Genomic DNA, 21,798 nt, shown 5'->3' with positions numbered 1-21,798 from the left:
CAACATTTCATATCTGGTATTCACAAACATTAAACGAAGGCATAAAGGAAACTTTTAAATAGATCCGTCATTGATCAGAAATTGAATTCCATATCTTTTTACTAGCAAGATATAAGAAAAAAAAAAAAATTTCTTATGGTGGTTCATTTTGAGCGGGGTTACACAATAATATCCGATTTGTTATGGAATGCTGATACTGTAACATATATTGTATGATAATCAGCTGTAGTGTCTCACATGTACAGTATTTAAAAAAAATATTATAAAAGGCAAAGCTTTGAAATGTTTTCTTATTTTCATGACAAATACCAGCATAAAGGAAATGAGGCGGCTGGTTTGCCCGTTGTCAAAATAATACGACTGGGTATGGAGTGCTGGCACATAATACGTGAAGATAAAGTAAATAAATGTGAAGAGACGTTCACTTTTAACAAAATTGATGATGTCATTAAAAACACATTTTGAGTCAATCATCGCTGTCTAAAAATAACCATATGTATCGCGTTCCTTAAATGAAGAATTTCTCTAACTAAAATGTCACGTTACCATGTGAAATTCGAAAACACAGCTACTATATAATACCGATTTAGAGAAACTTAATGAACAAGAAAAGAACACTTTATACAGTTACTGTTATATACTCATATTTCCATAGCTTTAAGAGATGTTCGAGAATTTGATTAACTTGTTCACTTTGGACCCCTAATCAGCCAAAATGTGATTGACACATTTATGATTAATCATTACTACTGGCAGATATATTAAGATAAATCTAGAATTTCAAGAAAAAAATATGAAAAATGAAAAGATGAAATACACTTTTACCGTTAAAGATGCTCCACCGCTGACAAATGGTAATTTTTCACCATCAAAAACAGGAGCAGACGATTTAGTATTTTTCTTTGGTTACAAAAGTTACTTAATTTACACCATTACCACCATTGAAAAGTTTGAGCTTCCAATTTTACTTCAAGTTAAAAATATGAAAAATTATTAATTGCATCCTAGAAAAAATTCATGTTGTCACTATAAATCCTATATTGAAGGAAGTACTGATTGTGCATGCACCAAAGGCGAAATAAATTATCTTATGTTAATTTTGTGTTCATTAGACATAATATATACATGATCAAACACCAATTATTGTCCAACTGATGAATATCATTTATGCTTTGTCGGCGGTGGAGCATCTTTAATTGATGGTTTCTACTATATTTACATATACTTTCATACATCATGAATTTGAACTACATGTACATGTATACCACTTAAACAGTTGAAAATTGAATGAACAACATACCGTTATATGTTTGTTTGTTTTTTTAATATTAATAGAATCAGTACCGCTGTGTGTAATCATTTTACTTCGATAGACATGTCTAAAAAAACCCGGAACTGTGTTCACTGGGACCTTCTAAACTAGATTTCAAGATTTTATTATTCACTCATGACATATGTTCGTATGTAACAAGAGGTCAAAAGAAAAATATAACAATAAAAATAAAGAAGTAAATAATAAATTGACACAGCCATCAATAGAGAAATCGAGATACATTGAAACATTTAAAGATGCTCCCCCGCCGACAGAGCATAAATGATATTCATCATTTGAACAATAATTGGTGTTTTATCGTGTATATATACGTCTAATTAACACAAAAAATATATAAATAACTTATTTCGCCTTTGGTGCATGCGAAATCAGTACTTCATTCAATATAGGATAGAGTGACACGGATTTTTTTCGGGATGCAATTAAATATTTTTCATATTTTTAACTTGAAGTAAACTTAGAAGCTCAAACTTTACAATGGTGGTAATGGTGTAAAGAAAGTAATTTTTGTAACTGAAGAAAAATACTAAATCGTCTGCTCCTGTGTTTGATAGTGAAACAATACCATTCGTCAGTGGTGGATCATCTTAAAAGAAGCTTAATTACTCTCTGAATGAAACGAATTACTTTCCTTAATAATGTTGTATTGCATATAGTGAACATTCCTTTCATTTTGTGAGAATTTTGAATAGTAAAGTAGTGTCTGGGTATATAAATTTCTCGTAATACTACAACAGATTCATTATTACATACATATAGGTAGTGGTATTCGGCTCAAACACAGTTTGTACAGAGGGGACAAAACCGTTCCTCGCGAGGGACGTTATTCCATCTGCCTGTCTCTATAAGGGATTTTCTGATTAGCAGTCGATGTATACAGTTAACAATCGAGGACTTAGGAGGGCGGTATCTCGCAACTGAAGTGGTCGATCGGTTTTCAAAAATTCTTGTCATGAGACCAAACAGAATATTCCGATACGGTACCCCGTGGGCCTAATATTTTACATATAATGTATAACATTTGTATAAGACGGATTTCTAAAGAAAACACAACTTTTAAATTTGAGAAAAGGAAAGTGAAAAAAGTTTGATTTTAATGAATTTGACAGAACGACTGCTTTCAATTCACAAATTTAAAAACCGTTCGAAATCGAAACTTCAAAAAATATACCACATAGCATAAACATTGTTCAAAACAAAATGTTGGTGAAGGAATCATTAGCATAATCAATGTCATTTAATAGTCCTTCCATATCTTTTTCATAGCCAAACATTCTAAAATCCATGTCAAATCCTTCTTTTATTTCCTCTACTGTTTGTTTGGGTATTTTCCGGAAAGCTTGTACAAAGAATGCACGCTGCTGTCTCTTCAAACCTTGTCGTCCTAATTTGGAAACTGATTTTGAATGAGCATCTTCGAATATTTCAAACACTTCTCTTTTACTTTTATAGCTAAGTTTTTTAGGAACTGGGAGGTCGGCAGCAATAAAACCTCTAACTTTTAGTTTTGTCCATATTCGTTCGGCAGCTTCCTTTATCGATATACACCTGTAAGCGCTACTTCGCATTTCGATATATGCGTGAGCAGTGTCGTATAGAGTGTCACGTATTGCGTCTACCGACATGTTTTTTAATATGTTTTTGTACTCCCTGAGATGAAGGTCATCCAATATAAAGTTCGTGTCATCTTTAAATGTTTCCATCTTACCAATGATGTTGTATTTAATGTTTGTATGGCAAGGCGAACAAAGCTGCCAAATGGATGTCACGTGGTTGTTCTGTTGCTTGTGTGTTGTTTCGGAATGAACGGCATATTGAAGAAACTCGTGAAAAGTCACGTCATGTCCGCAACGGGATTGATGGTGTCGGAAGGTTTTGATAATATACTTTCCTAAACTGGACCAGAAGTACGGGTTTGGAGAAAACAATTTATCAATATATGCGGAAAACAAACGATTATATGGGTTACGGACAAACAAAAACCTAGTAGAATTTTCCAAAGTCAGGTCTCTATATGTGAACTTTTCCTTAACCTTTAAAGAGATGACCGAATGGGGTTTTATAGCAAATGGACTTGCCGTTTTGTTCTGTTTCAGTAAATGTATAAATCGTAACCAGAATGTGGATCCGATTTTTGGTACCTCACAATAGATCAGTTTATGTACTTTGTTATACACAATCGTCAAATTTTCTGACGGTGGATGTATTGTAATTTTCTTGCAGATAGAATTCAACGTTTCCTTTCGTTGGTTTTGTATGTACACAGGAGAATTAAGTGTTGAATCATTTTGTTGAATGTTCTGAAATAAGATGTTTTAACGTTGTCATTAAATGAAAATGATCAAGAAAATGATCTATCAACATATTACGACGAATGAATATATATATGTTTTATATTTGATAAAATACTAAAACATCATTTAACACATGATAATATGGACACAAACAAACGACTAAACAATGATTACCTGCTTAAATTAATTAAAATGAAATAAAATAAATCGATATGGTTAATAATAAATTTAATATCACCATTTCGTTGAACAAGAACGCAACCTTTGATAACATAGATATCAGTGTTCATTCGTAGACTTTAGAAAATGTCACAACACAGGGATATAAAAAACAAATGACACTGTATCTCGACAAAAATCGCTATAAAGCTATATAGAAACACGAAATTAAACCCTGTAATAATTAGTTAGCTTAAAGTTATCATTATTTTAGATAAAATCAATCCATACATTTGGTGAGGATAAAGCATAGGACGACGAAGAATGCTCTTTTGATGACGAATCTACCTAAGACGAAAATATGACTACAAAAGATTTTTGCCATATATAAAGATTAAAGTGAATAGTCGGGCATAGAAAACCAGTCTAAATGCGTTCATTGGCCTTCCAAAAGTTCTGACATATTAATAGGACGGTCAAGTTCTGCTTAGTTTCCAAGTTCTGACCATTAAAGTAAACAAAAGTTGAAAGCATTGAAAGCGAGGCTGCGTGGAAAGGTAACCACAGACATAGTGAGCCGGGAGGACGTTTTAGAATTCCCATACTTTTAATTAATTTCTTCGTACGCAGACAGATTTTGACAAGAGATTTTATTTTTCTATTTCATAAGAAATAATACTGGATACATTCACACCATTTTTACCAACTTTAGCCATCCTTGACCGACTGTTCACTTAAACCATTGGTATTAAAATTCCATTTAGCGTGCAATAAAAGAAACAATCAACGTTATATCTCACTTTTAATCATGGCCAGATGAAAAGTATTTACAATTTACCATCAGAACTATGACATACTTATTGAGAGAAGTAAGGATTTTATAAATCTTAGGTTTATATAATAGTTTGCTATGAGAGTCCATTACCTTAATTTGATTCAGTGATTTCCTGGTCATTTCCCTAAAAACTTCATTTTGCCACGGCCGTAGAATCACGTTTCGTTCAACTGGAAACCAAGTAACATATATAAAATATCCATCGGATAATGTGATACAGTGATTTCCTGGTCATATCTCCAAAACGATTAAATAGCCACAGCTGTAGAATCACGTTTCGTTAAGGTTCGATATCATGTAATTTTCACTCAAACAAACTATTGTAAAACATGCATATGAGGCTTTAGGTTAATTAAAGCACCAACATACCATTCAGATAGAGGGAATAAATATGTATTTTAAAAGCTGTTACAGACCAACGTCATGTTTAAAACTTTCCGGTAATATCGGAAATACGACTTGTATCACGTGACCGACATTAGCGATACCCGTACAGATCGGAACCTCCCGAGTCATATCACGTGTCCAACATCGGCAACGCCCGTACATATCGGAATAAATCGAAACAGCTGGGAGACTTCCGAGCTATTTTAAACGAGAAAAATCATTTTTTTTTTAAATTTAATTACTTTATAACTTTAAAAAAGTCGGTAAATATAGGAAAGTTCAAGGCCCAATATACATAATTATTCCGTTGTTTTTAAGAATAAACATTTACAAGAAAACTACCACGTTCTCTCTACAAAAGCAAAGTTAGTTGTTACTGAGATCAAGTGAAGTTTCGAAAAAAAGTAAATATGAAAAATAAAAATAGAAAATAATTAATGTGGTCCACAAAAAATACAAACCTAAGCGATACGAAGAATTTTCGATTTCCGGGAAATCTCACGTGACCCGGTCGACTTCGGAACGGGAAAAACAGAAACAAATATGTTATCGGTAGTAGAGAATATGTACATTGAAGGCCTATATAGAAATCGCTTCGGTAATTGTCGGTTTTGTAATGACGACTGTTTCACGATGTCAGGTATGTTTACAAGACGATTTTTAATCATAGCCGTATATCATGGGTTTATCTGCATGGAATAATATCATAATACACGTCTTTCATCTGTATTCTAGGTCACTGGTACAATGTTCGGTCATTGTATATTTTTGTGATTACAAAATATATTGAAAAGTTACATAATCATATTGGGCCTTCAAAACTTGTTTAAAAATGTTTTTTTTTTTCTATGAAAAAAGAGAGCAAGTTCTGGACCATACAACTTTAATTAAAACCAAAGGACACATGTAAAGATTATATTAAACATTATTTAGGTAATACATATGGAAATCTCCACACCATGTAAAACTTAAATGGATTGTGACATGTAACACCCATTTTTACGATGGCCGAAAACGGACTGACAGAATTGTGTTACTAGTAAAACGTTTTCGTCAGCAAAATATGTACGTACAAATTTTGTGTCAAAAACCTGTTGCTATGATAGTAGTAAAATTTGGCTGTACACGACACGTGTACATGACAAAAACGTGTAGTTTGGAAATCTACTGGATCCATATACCAATTAACATTCTTTTTCTTCTGTGATTGATTCTTAAACGGTCATATAGTGACTTAACCTGATAAGGGCATGGCATCAAAAGCGAAACGCGATGTATACATATACTACCATGAGTCATGATATACAACGTATAAGACGTTCTCAGTAATAACCCATTTAGACGTATTATTATAATAGTTCTATTCTTATAACTATATGAGTCAAGATTAATTCGATCCCCCTCCCCCCCCCTTTTTCCTCCCTGATTTACAGGCAAAAAAGACTAATAATAGGGGCAGGTTTACTACTATGAGAAGTATGTCTAGTTTTTTACCATAAGAATATGGCGGTTTCGCAGTTGCAGGCTATTAACTTTGAATAAATATGTATTTGATAAAGTGGTAATTACAGCCATCCGGGTTACCTTCAGAATTAAGTTTCAATATGTATTAAACCTCATGCATTTGAAAACAACAAAATAATGAAAGGAAACTAAAAACTGTTTTTGCCTTTCAAAGCCTTTATCTGGTAAAGTCAGCATATGACCGTGTAACGATCAATCACAGAACAAAGGAATGTTAATTGGTATACGGTTTCAGTAGATTTCTAAACTACACGTTTTTGTCATGTACATATTTCGTGTACAGCCAAATCTATTACTATCATAACAACAGGTTTTCGTCAACAAAATATGTACGTACATATTTTGTTGACGAAAACGTACTACTATAACATGCTTATAACAATAGGTTTTTGACACAAAATTTGTACGTACACATTTTGCTGACGAAAACTTGTTACTAGTAACACAATTATGTCAGTCCGTTTTCGGCCATTGTACATTTTACTATTTATTTACATTTATTTACGTAGTCGTGTTGTGATCAACTAAGCATTGTTACACGAAAATCGAACACTCACAAAAATAATGTCAGTATGTAACAAACACTAATCATGAAGCAGTTGAACATGTTACAAGATACAAGCCAGGCCATAGGACGGTATGCTGAAGAACGAGAGAAGCAAAAATAATGTAATTTAATCAGATGAGCATTACAAAAGACAGAGTATTAACTTTCTCAGTAATCCTAAACAGCTGTTCGTTTGTACTTCTGTATTAGTCTGAAACTATTCAGACAGATCAGCGCAACGCAACTTGAGATTATGATCAGAAAATACATTTCTTCTACAAATATGTCGAAACTTCCCAAATGTAGAAACTTCCCAAATGTACAATCCCAACGCCTTCCATGCATGACAGGTCATTCTGAAATGCCCTAACTGTAGATAGGACTTTTAAATTGCATAAGTCTAATAAACCAAATGTATCACCGTTGTAGATTGTTGTTAAAAGCTTTTACAAAATCGCCTGGAACTACTTATAAACGTATGAGAAGAAGTGCGAGTTTACTCAATCCACAATATTTACTGATACATTTCAATTATATTCGCTTGCGTATCTTGTGGTAATTATTGCTTACTGTACGTTCGCAGATATCATCTATACTCATATGAAATGGAATTATATATTATAAAGTGAACTGTGTACGTGGGATATATCTTCTCCGGGGCATTTTTCACATTACAAAAATATGCTTTAATTATGGCGATATATGCTTTTCCTACACACCACAAATCAAATAAAGCTATCCACTCAATATTTTATTCTCGTTTAAACAGAATTGATGAAGGCGCGAATCACATTAATGCTTAAAACATACTTCACAAAGACTGATAGATCCAAATTAAAAACACTTATAATATATGAAATGTGTTGAAATAAGCTTAAAACTTTGTTTGCTTGACTTTGTCACGATTTTTTTCTCACATATTTTTAAAATAGGAGTTGATACCCTACAAGGGAATGTAAGGAAAAACATAAACCCGTTTGTTCGTTTTTGAGATATTGGTATTTAATTATTAGATAGTGTACCTATTTGTCAAAATATTTGATTTATGGAAATTGTTCCGTTGTGGACATATACTAGGTAAAATTAAAGCAATATTTTCCTATTATATAATTGTCTTCGTTAAAGTATAGCAGAGTTATGTTTAAGAAGAGTGTCTGATCTATCTAAGTAGAAAAAGAGACTTTAACAATACGGAAACCTCATCAGAAAAGATCTGTAATTCTCTATAAAATGAATACCCAGATTTAATGATGTACTAGGTGAAGAAAATTCTCAATGAAAAAACACATTTCGCCACTCCAAAATTCATGGTTAGTGATATTGTGTCAAATCCAAAAATCTCGGAAAACACATTTTATATCTGATATTCACAAAAATTAAACGAAAGGGTTACACATTTATGACAGGCTGTTCATGTTATGAAACAGATATCGTATGATAATCAGCTGTAGTGTCTTATATACAACAATACACTTTGTCTGAAAATATTATAAAAGACAATGTTTGAAATATTTTTTTGATTTCCATGACAACTATTAGCATAAAGGAAACGGGACGACTGGTTTGTCCGTTGTCATTATAATGTGACTGGGTGTGAAGTGCTTGCACAGTTTCTTTTAGACATTCTCCAGTATGGTAGCACTATAAAAAGGAGAAGGGAAGTACGCACGCAACAAGATATTATTACATCACATTAGAACATAATTTTACAAACAAAGGCGAGTTATTTTATAAGTTTTTTCCTTAAAAACTTACCGGTAAATATGTATACAATGAAGATCGTTTCCAATAGCAATGGTACCGCCAGAAGTAGAGGATACCTCCTAGACATTATACGACGGACACACTTCATTTTAACTTCTCCATTTACATTTGTAACTCACATTCCCGGTAAAACCTTCCATCCAATGTTTCTTCCACAAATCATATGTATGACATCTTACATACCCATGCTGGTGCAGTAGGTAAAGTAAAAAGATAAAATTATGTATTAACGTATGCCCTTATCAGAAGCAGTGTACAAACTAAATAAGTCGTATTGCTTGATTAATTGTTGCGACAACGTCCTTCTTCCGGTGATATCCGAGCCCTGGGAGAATAATTTTAACCAGAGTTTCAAAAAATCTCGAAATGATGTACAGTCTACATCTTGGTCCGGTTAGCCTCCAGTCCGTGGCAATAATGACGTCACCAATATCCACCTGGACACACCAGCCGAGTTACTGTTAGAAGGGCTGCTCTACTGAACATATCAAATTATTGACATTTTACCCATTTACACGGTTGATATTATCAATATATTTACATTGATCTTCGTTACGCATCAGTTAGCCTGTTAATAAAGTTATCTCAGAATTACTTACCTACAATTATAAATGTCTGGGTGTTTGTACAACGACTACTGTGTATATTATATATTATATAATATATATTAGATATTATAATATCACCAAATGTTTCCCTCATACCTACGGGCGTTATGCAGGTACTGTCTTACCCCATGCAAAGTACTAATGCCGACCAAGACTGCCTTACATGTCTACAAATGTTATATGATATTTTAGTGAAATCATTAAAATGATGGGATATCTTGTCTCTTTATATAGGCTTACCTGTTATAGTACATGTATTCTGAGGCTTTTATATAGGAATTGAATTATTTTTTCTAATTTTCATAGCGGCTATTATTAGAAGAAGCTATCTGCATATCCCGTGAAGCGCGTTACTGTATCAAAAAACAACACATTAAAGATTATACATTAAAATATTGTGGGGGACTTCTTTTTATTATTATGAAACTGGCGTGATGTTTGAAAACAGTTAATCGATGCACGAGAATCGTTGTATTCATAGTGTTTTAATAGGCAAATGTTTGTTTTTGTCAGTTGGTTGATTCATATAGTGACGAAACATAAATATATATTAAATATACAGAAATGAAAAAAAAAATGAAGTGATATCTGTAATAATTACACAGAGGTATGAGACAAAAATATACAAATAGCTAGGGTATAATATTGCAGTAAATCTTTCTCGTCCATATATATTTGTATTAATAATATGTAAGCATATTGTTTACGTAACATACATACTAAATAATATTATCTATCTATTATGCGGATAGGAGGAGAGGGTATTACTATAACGCTCTTGTATTATGTGTACCTTATCATTATATTGTATGGCATTTGAAGGGGTGACCGCGTCCCTGCAGGTAATGTGTTTCTTTCCTATCCCTTGGCCCCGACTCATCTATGTTGGCCTTTGAGTTTGACACGCCTTTCGCCCCCTGAGAGTAAGGCTCTTGGGTTCTTTGTCTCTCCTGGCCGAGATCACACCAAAGTCTACTTCAACAAGGTGGGTTTTTCTAGCTCCTTGCTACTCCAGAGCTGTTCAGCATACGGCTGAGTTTTTGGAACGACTTGGTTATTTCCCGCCCGTTCTGTCAGTATGGTGTATCGGGTGGTGTGTGTTGCATGGTGTCTTCGGCGAGCATGCATCAGTGATACATAGCACACATACTAAAAGGGGCACCTATTCCACACCCAAATAACAACAGCACAAACAACATGCAATATATACCGCACTCTCCCAAAACCACGCAACCTCGCAACAGATCATACCCCACAACACCCCGCATACATGTAAGGCCCGTCTTCTCAGCAAGACACATAGCTAGTTAATATGGACGTTCAATTGAATCACAACAAACAAACAAAAAGGAGTGACCGCAACATTTTTAAGTAGGTCAAAAAATCCAAGATGGCCGTCAAATGATGTCATACCTAAAAAGTTTAAAACAGCCATAACTCAAAATCGTTTAAGATCCCAGCAAATATTTTTGATGTTTTATGTAGATCGTATAAAAGAACTAACTTTTATTCAATTACAGCAATTAGGTCAAAGGTCAAACAAAAAGTTCGCTATGGGATCAAATTTCACGAATTTTTATTTTTTTGAATTTTGCTAAATTTCTTTTTACATTATCGATGCAGAATGTTATTCTGATGAATTTGGTGTGTTTTTATTTTCGGTAGCACTTCCGGTTAATGATGTTTGCCATTTTAAAAAACAATCCTTTTATCTTTGCTAAATTCCCACCAAAATGTTAAACACTATATTTTGTCGAATTGAATGAACTGATATTGTCTGCAATTAACTATTACAATAAGACCCCTCTAATGTCTCTAAGCGTTTGAATATGATTATTAAATCTTCATCAAAAAAATCACAAAATGGACCCGCTATGACGTCGCATATCTTAAAATTTAAAAATGACTTATAACTCTCTAACAGTTTACTTTTATATCACAGACATTTCAATATCCAATAAATATTATTTGCAGATAATTTTTAACCGTAACCTTTCTCTACTACATGTTTATTACAAAAAAATTGGCAATTTACCGGTTTCGATAAGGGTCAAATGGTTACAGGTACTGTTTTTTAACGAATAAACTTGAACATTTTCTCCTGAAGTTCTGTATGACTAGAATCAACATATTTCCTAAATAAGATGTCCCGGGTATGGGCTATATATAGTCCAGATACTAGGAATGACCTTGACCCCATATTCAAGTTCACAGGGGTCAAATTACACATATCATAGATAAATTGTTTAAATGGTCATAACTAACTTATCGTTAGTTTTACAGCTTTCATGCAATGATGTTATTTGAAGATAATCTACAGGTCCAGAGTTTAACATATACATACCGAGGTATATATACTTAACAACACCGTAAGTCAGATGAAGTTAAGGCGCATTCGATCTCGTTATCATTTGCTGGAAGAACGAATTTGGAAATATGAATGGATTAACACTTTTATTCAGGTCTGAAAGTCAAGGTCAGTTTAATAGGTTATAATCACATCAAAACCCAATGCATTACCTAGTTTTCTAACTTACCTGGCAATGACGGTATTGTAAACTAAATATAGTGAAAAGCCCGCCAAATTAGTCTTTGACATTTTCTAGTTATTTAAGTCGCCAAGGCCAATCGACATGTCCATAGGATTTCCGGCTCACTTCCGTAAAACAAACACGTCAAGGTCCTTAAGCAGAAATACGTATTTGCGGGTTAGATCTCTGTTGTGTGCCTGCTATGTAAGAATAGGGAGTGGACCAACAACATTTCAAGCGGCACAAGGCAACTTGCATTTTGCAAGGCGAAGTATGCTGTCAAAAGAGTCCGACCAATCATACCAAGGGACACTTTAGCAACCTACGTAGCTGATGTGTATGCAAGGCTTACTTTGTTCTGGGATTTTTATATTAGAGGACTCTAATTAGGTGAGAAACTTGTTTTGCGTTCATTCGTGAAACATGCCTTTTTTATTTTTCATAATTATTATTTTTTCATGGTTTTTGATCTCAATTACATTCCATCTTTCGCCTATCTCCATCGCTATAAGTATAAAAAATATCGTTATGATTTACATGTATATATGTAAGCATATATCATGGCCTATCATGAAATAACACTTAACAGTTACATGTACTGACTAGATCTATGTAACATCGTAAGCTGACTGTACAATGTTAGTATAATGAAAAATAGTAATAAATGAAAAAGTAATCGTTTCTTCACAGCACCTGTTGGTCAAACAATGTGAATTTTCTTTATCTTATCACTTCTCAAGTTTACACAACATCTAGATATTTCTTCATTAATAAGTTGAAGTTTTTGTCAAGTTGAGCGAGTGTATCTAAAGAGAAAAAATGAGATGGGAATTGTTCAATAAAATTGTCCTCTTTTATATTCGATTTTTAGTAATTTCATGAATTTATTACATACTAACTTTTGTTCACATTAACATGTTTTTGTTCGTGTTTCTTTGTGGTTTCTTGTTTTGTTTTTTTCTTTTTTTACCAGGTTTCTACAGTCTGGACACAAGATTGACACATAACACAGCGAAGGAACTCAATTCTTGTAAGAAAACAAGCAAACCAGCCAGTTTCTATAAATATCAGCAAAACTCCAATCCAAGAAGTGAACCATCAGTTTTACATGTCACAAGATTTTTACGATTGATAATGAGTTGTCGCAAATAATAGATGATTACTGGTATAGTTTTGCTGCAAAAACCACCCCAGATATGTTGTTCTAGGCCTTTAAGTTAAATTTAATTTCTCTTAGATAATCTTACATTAAGTTTGATCTGCAATACCTTTCAGGTATTCTCATGATCAATCATCAATACTTTGAAGTCTTGCAATTATATACATATTAATATGACTGTTTTCTAGAAGAAAAATGGTATCTGACATTAGGATGGCCGGTCAGAGCCACCTCGCAATCTTGCAACCTCGAATTCCATATTTTTTTTTGTTTCTTTTAATTACATAAGTTATGGATTTTAAAGACAATGGTGCCAAAAACATAACAGCTGTTCTGGAGAAAGTTTAATGAAAGTAGATATATAAATTTTACAGAAACTCAGATCTATAATCTGTATGTATGATCAGATATACATGTATGTGTAGCGGGAATGGATTTTTAGTGTTAGGAATCATAGTTTACAACGTCGGGTTGGGTTATTTATGGGTCAGTTGTTATTGTTGGCATACCTTAGTTGAAATCTCATTGCCTGTATTGGTCGTGGGATTGATACTTCGGCATATTTTGCAATATTATTCTTCGGTAGCTTGTATCATGTTGATATTTTCTTGTGTTTTTACCGGATGTAGACGCGTTTTCTCCTTCTGTTTGTACTTATATAGCCATTGACCGATATTTTGGATTACGTAATTTCATTGGTTAATATTTTCTATAGCATTAGGCCAGGATCGAGTATTTTGTAGCTTTTTGCACGAGACTTTTGCCGTATTCTACACGGGGGCTTATAAATCTGCCACTCGTGTAACGTGATAATTCGTCAAGTCTATAGAAGCTCACTTGGCTGGTTAGGCTCCACGTTCCTACTTTCTTTAGTCCCCTCTAAACGTTAGGAGTAGGGCGGTGACTATTGGTAGGTTTCATTAGGTGCTAAATGTTACAGTATTGCTAAGATGTTAGCTGTAGGTTTATAATGTAGGGTGTAGGTGTTTTAGTATCCAGTATATTCATACGGTAAACTTGGGTTAAGTATATTTGTACGTGTAATTAAGGTTATGGGGGAAACGTGTGGAAGTTGAGAGGAGAAAGTTTCTGTTTATTGTGTTATGTTTTAACCTTCGCAATCTATGTGTTGTTAATAATATATATCGTTTAGTTTAATCTCTGCCTTGAATTTTTAATTCGTGGTACACGAAGCTCTTAGGTGACCTTTGACCTACACAACGAACGTATAGGGACGGAACCGCGAGTGATTCCATAGAACCTGGGTTACTCAAGGTATGTGACATATTAAAGGACACGACAAATCGAACCATTACAGAATTGGTGCTGTGAGCGGTGCTCGTGTAATCCGTACCTATTTGTATTTATATCTTATTTTATTGGAAGTTCTTATCTTATCTGTTTGTTGGGCGAAATGTCAATATGGCTGAAGGACAATTGTAGTAGTTAATATGTCGGACATGGCTGACTATGGATATGTTGTTAGCTATACCAGTGGGTATTTGCCACAGCTTGGTAGTAGTTTCTAGTTTGACGAATACCACGTGTACATTAGATAGTGGTTTACAGACTATCGGTTCTATTTATACACATGGTGACTCAGTAGCACGTCAATCGACATCTCTCGACGTTTCCGTGTTTGTCTCCTCGTGAGGACTCATTTCCTTCGTTTGCTGAAGGTAACACTAGTGGTTATAGTGAACAGGGATTACCTGTAAATAGTTTACCATACACCAATACTAAGTCTACTGTGACAAGACGAGCGCCCCCTGTTAGTAATCTCAACTTGCCAAAGCCGGGTGAACAGTACGTGGCCCCGAATCGGCATACTAAAACTTCAGGTATATTGTCGAGTTCGCCCGTATCTTCAAGCTGTAATAACACAATTAGAGGCTCAAATGTTAATGTCCCAACACATACATTAGACCAGAGACTTGTGCACGGTAACAATAGGCAGGGTTTGTTAAATACACAGGGACCTAGGCCGGCGCATACCAATGTCAATATCCCGTAACAGCCTCGTAAACCTGTACCTAAGCCTGTGCCTGTACAGTTATCAAATTTGAGGGGTCCAGCAAATAATATTTATACCCCAACTCGTAATGTAAGTTGGCAAGATCAAAATATGATGTCACAGGGGCCTAGTGAGACAGTATTCCCTCGATTTACAGGGACACAATACCATGTCATAGGGGCTTGGGGAGCCTGTATTCCATTCTAGTGGACAGGGTAGTGAAAAACTCATCACATGAGTATGTCAGAAAGGAAACCCCTATGCAGGTACAAGGAAATAGTTCTTCTACACAGGTGGTAGTTATAATATAAAAACGTAAGGAAAAGGAGCCTCAGTCCTTTGATGGGAAAGTTAATTTTAGAGTCTTTATCATTCATTTCGAAAGAGTTGCATCTTGGAACCAGTGGAATAGGTATGAGCAGACTCAGTAACTCATCATGTGTTTGAGGGGTTACTGCTCTAAAAGTTTTATCAGATCTTACCCTTAGTCAGGCTGGGGATTATGACATCCTAAAAGACGCTCTGTTAGAGAGGTTTTCCCCTTCAGGTAGAGAGTTTTGGAGAATAGAGCGAGTCTTTAATGGAGTTTGGTGATAGGTTAAGAATTCTGTCTGCATTGACATTTCCTAAATCAACGAGGGAGGAGAAAGATAGGTGTATAGTTAACCAGTTCATTGAAGGTTTGGATACTTATGAACTTAAGAGACATGTACATTAGCCACCCCAAATCAATTGACCAGGCTATAAGCAGTGTTGTTGAATTTGAGGCCTTTACTAACAAAACAAGTACTTAGAAAACTTAGGACAATGTCAGAAGAGCTAGGCCCAGTTCATGCAGTAGGGTCCACAGACACTGAACCTGTTAACCAAGATATAGGGGCACTACTACTACAGGAGATACAAAAACTTTGTCCACCCCTCCGAGGCATTTTAATAGAAAACCTAGTGGTCAGGTTCCTATGTCTGAAAGAACATGCTATGCTTGTGGGGAAAAAGGGTCATTTGTCATACACATGTCCAAAGACTAGCCAGGCTAGTGGGGAAGTGGTTCAAGGGCAGGAAAACTTCTAAGGGCTGGGCTTGTGCCCAAAAGTACAGCCCCCTATTCTGATAGTGATAAAAGTGGGCCAGTAGTTATGTTAAATGCAGTTCAACCTAGTTTGTATGTTGACGTTTCAGTAGCTAACACAAATTCCAAGTATCTAATTGACTCAGGGTCATCAGTAACTATAGTTACCATCGAAGTGTATGATCAAATATCACCAGATAATAAGCCTGAGTTGAATAGAAGTAATTTGAGGTTATCAACTGCTTCAGGAAACAATCTAAAAGTGTATGGGAAGTGTGTTTGTAATTTTAGGATAGGAGACCGAGTCTTTACACAGGAGGTTGTAGTCGCTATTTTGGAGGGACTTAGGGGTTTTATTGGCATAGACTTCTTGACAAAGCATAAGGGGGGGGGGGGATAAGCTTTGCAGAGAAAGTCCTCAGGTTGGGCAATTATAGGTGTAAATTGCAGCCTGTAGTGGCTACAGCCAATACTTGTGCCAGACTTAGGGTGAATGAGACAGTCTCTATTCCTGAAAATACAGAATGTTATTTTCCCTGGTTATATTGATTGTGACATAGATGGAGAAGAAGGTATAGTGGAGTCAGTCAAAAATTTTGGGTGTAATGGTTTGTTGTTAGCCAAAGACACTAGTTTAACCGAGGAAAGGGAAACAAATTACCTTGTCGGTTTTGAATCTGTCGTCTCAGCCTGTCAAGTTGCTCGAAAATACGCAGGTAGCTACGGTAGAAGTGGTAGAAAAGGTCCATAGGACTGATGATGAGATAGTTGATAGTAACTTACCGGGCCATTTAGAACCTCTGTTAGAAGGGGTGTCTGATAAGTTAGGAGACAAGGAAAAAGCACAAATAAAACAACTGCTTGTAGACTATCAAGATATATTTATGGGGCCTGATGGGCAGTTGGGTCGTACACACTTAGGTGAACACCATATAGACACAGGACAGGCAGAGCCAATAAAAATACCAGCTCGTAGGATATCCTATGGTCAGAAACAAGTGGTTGAGGATGAGCTTGATAAAATGTTGAAAAGCGGGGTCATAGAACCTAGCAATAGCCCTTTGTCTGCTCCGGATGTTTTGGTGACCAAGAAATGCGGGGCTGTTCGTTTTTGTGTAGATTATCGGCAACTTAATGCTGTTACTAAAAACGGACGCTTATCCTCTTCCGCTTATTGATGACACATTAGATATGTTGCATGGCGCTAAGTGGTTCTCCACACTAGACTTAGCGAGTGGGTACTGGCAAGTGGGCATGGGAGAGAAAAAGGATAAGGCTAAAACAGTATTTGCTACACATAAAGGGCTGCACCAGTTTACAGTTATGCCGTTCGGATTGACAAACGCCCCAGCTACTTTTTCAAGAGTCATGACCTTAATTGTTAAGGATGGTATAGTGTGGTCTAAGTGTCTATGCTACTTGGATGATGTTATTGTTTTTGGTTCTAGTTTTACCCAGGCCTTACAAAACCTCAGTACAGTTTTTCAGTGTTTACGAGAGGCACACTTAAAATTGAAAACCCCGTAAGTGCGAACTATTCCAAACACATGTCTCCTATCTGGGCCATGTGGTGTCAGAGAACGGAATAAGCTGTGACCCCGGCAAAAGTAGGTCAGTGCTAGAATGGCACCCGCCAACCAATGTGTCGGAACGAAGAAGTTTTCTTGGCATGGCAGGGTACTATAGGCGATTTATTCCCATCTTTTCTACCATCGCAGTTCCACTTACGAAGTTAACTAGAAAAAAACAAAACATTTAAATGGTCTGAAGACTGTGACAAGTCATTTAATGAGCTAAAATCATTGCTTACAAGTCCTCCTATCCTCAGCTATCCAGACCTCCATAGTCCTTTTATACTAGATACAGATGCTAGCAATTCCGGTCTAGGGGCTGTTCTGTCGCAAATTCGGGATAGGGAGGAGCGCGTAATCGCATATGCCAGTAAAACCTTAAACAAAGCTCAACGAAATTATTGCACCACCCATAGTAAACTTTAGGCTTTGGTAACATTGTTTACGGCATTTTAAGCATTATCTTTTGGGTCAGAAATTTACTGTTCGTACAGACCATGCTTCGTTGATATGGTTAAAAAAACTTTAATGATGCTGAGGGAATGTTAGCCAGGTGGTTGAGTATCATAGAGATGTAAAATTTTGAAATAGTGCACCGTCCTGGTGGAATGCATGGAAATGCAGACGGATTGTCAAGACTTCCAACTAGACCATGTAAACGAGTAGATTGTCCAGATTGTAGTCCGGGGGGGGGGGGGGGCCATCGAGTATGAAACAGGCTAGGAACATGTCCAGGAAGACACCTTGTCTGTTGGAGTAAATCCTCTCAGTGCCTACTCTTCGGAAGAACCATTTAGTAATTGGGTAGATTCCTGCGGAGTAGAGAAAAAAATCATTACAAGGATTAGATGAGCATATTGCTAAAATCATTTCTTTGAAACAAGAATGTACCTCGAAACCATGTAGATCTCGGATGTGTTTGTGGCCCTATGAAGTTAGAGTGTATGTACAACTGGGAGAAGTTGGGCATTGGTAATGATGGAGTCATGTACCTTACGGATTTAAACAGATAGACAGGGGAGACAATTCAAAGAATTTTAACACCCTATTGTTTAAGGAATGATATTATGAGCCAACTGCATAATGGACCCACTTCCGGCCATATCGGTAGGGACAAAACTATTTCTTTTGTTAAGCGAAGGTTTTTCTGGCCAGGACTTACAGAGTCAATATAACAGTGGTGTAGTGTGACCAGTGTGCACGTAGAAAACCAGGCCCAGGTCCAAGTAAATCTGCTCTTAGGTCCTCCATAGCTCATGTGCATAGACCAATGGATAGATAGCTATCGACATTCTGGGAGGAGACCAATGGATAGAATAGCTATCGACATTCTGGGAGGTCTGCCTGAAACAAATAATAAAAGCAAGTACATCATTGTAGTGAGTGATTATTTTACAAAGTGGGTGGAAGCATTTGCTACCCCCGATCATACTGCCCTTACAGTTGCAGATAAACTTTGTTCTGAATTTTTCAGTCGTTTTGGAGTACTTAGACAGATTCATAGTGACAGGGGACGGAATTTGAGAGTGAATTGTTTAAATGTATGGCTGAGAAATTGGGTATTGAAAAGACCCGTACTACCCCGTACAGACCACAATCAGATGGCCTTGTATAACGGTTCAATAGAACGTTAATTCATCAGTGTTAATGGCTTATAGGGCAACATGTCACTCAAGCACAGGGTATAGCCCACACATGTTTATGTTAGGTAGGGAGACAACATGCCCGTTAGATTTAGTGGTAGGGTTACCTAAAAATGACCCAGATTATTGCCCTAGTCAATATGTAGCCTGGTTACAAGAGTCCATCAGAAGTCTTTTTGTTTAGCACATGAGAATTTAGGGTGTAGCGGCTGCGAGACAGGTGAATTATTTTGATAGGGGATTAAAATCTAGGACTTATGCAGAAGGTGATTTTGTGTGGCGATGGTATTTACCAGCAGTTTCTTACAAGTTGGGACAGGATTGGACAGGGCCATATAAAGTCCTGAGGAAATACACAGATGTTACATACCTAATTCAAAAGACTCCCAAATCCCATCCCACTAGCGTTCATGTAGATCACCTTAAGCCTTAACAGCGGAAGCAGATACCGGAAGTCTGGGGGAAGGAACAACCCATCCCAGCACCCTGTACTGTTTCTGGTAAGGATGCGGAGTATCTGGAAGCCCCTGGTTCTCCAGTTCGTACACGTACCGGTAGAGTTGTGAGGGACCCCCATGGTGTATTCGCCATAGTTCTAGCACATTACCCACAGCCACCGTCCCCTACAATAAAATTCTTCTCTTTATTTCCTTTCTTTCCTCTCAGCTGTCTGTAGCTGTATTCTGTTCAGTAAAGTATTTATATACATAATATAATATACAAGTGTTCAGCTCATTGCAAGCAACTTTAATGGAGTTAAATATATATATATATAAAGGATAAAATCTGATACTGTAATATATTATGGAATAATTTCTATATAGATACTGAGATTAATAGTCAACCTCGGTAATATTGTGTGGTATTATAAATCATATATAGCTTGCCAAGGCGAAATGTGTCAGCTTTCTATTTGGTTGAAAAATGATGTCCCTTCAGTCAAACTGAAATCTTACTTACGCTTTGTTTTATCTTAAATAATTAGCAGCTTCATCATGGAGTTCTCAGTATCAGCCGTTGAGTTAGACACGCTGGAGAATGGTCGTAGGGGTCCTTGGCCTGAGGGTGGCATGAGGTGTCCGGTTGAGGGTTGTGGGCCCTTGGTTTTCAAAGAATACCGACATCTCCACCGCCACTGGGAGCAGAGGCACCTCCCAGTCGTCATTCGTTATAAGTGTTTACAGTGCCACTTTCTCCCAAGTGGAAAGGAGCCAACTGAGGAGGCATATGGTGCGTAAGCATCATCTGTCCAACCAGGCAGTGGACGATATGGTTGGTATAGAGTCATCAAATCGTTACTATATGGATCCGCGAGGGGCAATAATGCCTTTTTCCCCCCGAATCCCTTGAGGGACAGGAATGGCGTGCAGGCGCCTCTGTCAGGAGGCTTGCGGCTCAACGGGAAAGGGAGCGCCTAGCCAGAGAGGCCACAAGCGGCCGCATCCCTGGTCTACAGGACACAGTTTATCAGTGTCGGAATGAGGAGGTTCACGTTGAAAAAGGTTCCAAGCGGATCCGACTTAATCAACCTTGGGAGGGAGGAAATCTTTGATTCGTTTGCAGAATAATGTGTGGGGTGGATGTAATCCTTTTCTTTTTTCTTTTTTTCTCTCTCTGTGTCGGCGAAGGAAGTGATGTGTTACGTGATAATTTTTCCCTTGTGTGTATATAAATTATATATGGGAAAATATGTGTGGTACATGTGTCTATAGAAATATAGTATTCTATATTTCTGCCAACTATTCAACAGGAAGCACGCGTCGCGCTGCATTCCGGGGCATGGTAACGAAAAAAACTGTGGAATGAAGAAACATTGACTGTATTGTTTGTTAATTGTTACATGTGTTAATGAATAAATCCAGTACAAGCTATTGTATTATTGGAATTGAATGTATATAATTCAATTCAGTTATTTTTTTTCTCTGATGACATGGTTACTTGTGTTGAATGCCTGGAAGTTTTTTTTGTGTATGTGTATACATTACATATGTACACTGTATATACATATGTATAGTTTATTTGTTTTGGAGTTATGTCCGTCTATACTGGATGGAATGGATTTTTTATTTAATTTTATTTTATTTTTTTATTTTTTTTGGCCACCTTCGATGATAAAATCAGATATTTTTATGTTTAATCTGTTTTCTGACAATATTGAAAGTTATACAAATCCTCATAAATAGCAGTCCTATATAATTTCCTATAACGGATGAAATTTGCTTTGGTTATCTGTTTGTATATCCACAATCTCATTAATTCTGATATCATTATATGCATTCTACATGTACTGCTAATTTCCATCAGCTATAATTTTGATATTTTTTTCTTCTTCTCAAAAGCATTTAGTGCTAGTTAAATGC

At 36.1% G+C, this 21,798-nt stretch overlaps 1 protein-coding gene across 1 annotated transcript; it reads right to left on the bottom strand.

Moving 5' to 3' along the window:
* Positions 1-1,106: 1,106 nt before the first annotated feature.
* LOC138324598 (carbohydrate sulfotransferase 11-like) lies at positions 1,107-9,260 on the bottom strand. Its single transcript, XM_069269649.1, has 3 exons — positions 8,835-9,260; positions 4,712-4,791; positions 1,107-3,633 (listed from the first exon to the last, which is right to left on the bottom strand). Exons 1-3 carry the CDS (start codon positions 8,929-8,931, stop codon positions 2,524-2,526), a joined length of 1,287 nt encoding a protein of 428 aa, XP_069125750.1. The 5' UTR covers positions 8,932-9,260; the 3' UTR covers positions 1,107-2,523.
* Between the last annotated feature and the right edge of the window lie 12,538 nt (positions 9,261-21,798).

The sequence above is a fragment of the Argopecten irradians genome, chromosome 5 (assembly GCF_041381155.1).
Source record: "Argopecten irradians isolate NY chromosome 5, Ai_NY, whole genome shotgun sequence".
Classification (NCBI taxonomy): domain Eukaryota; kingdom Metazoa; phylum Mollusca; class Bivalvia; order Pectinida; family Pectinidae; genus Argopecten; species Argopecten irradians.
This window is presented reverse-complemented; position numbering and strand designations above follow the sequence as displayed.

Bases quoted from the DNA above. Each gene is read 5' to 3' on its own strand.
- LOC138324598 (XM_069269649.1), bottom strand. From the start codon at position 8,931: ATGAAGTGTGTCCGTCGTATAATGTCTAGGAGGTATCCTCTACTTCTG. The intron at 4,792-8,834 runs GTAAGTTTTTAA...CTTGGTTTCCAG, and splicing joins CATTGTATACATATTTACCG to TTGAACGAAACGTGATTCTA. The intron at 3,634-4,711 runs GTAATGGACTCT...ATCTTATTTCAG, and splicing joins AATCACTGAATCAAATTAAG to AACATTCAACAAAATGATTC.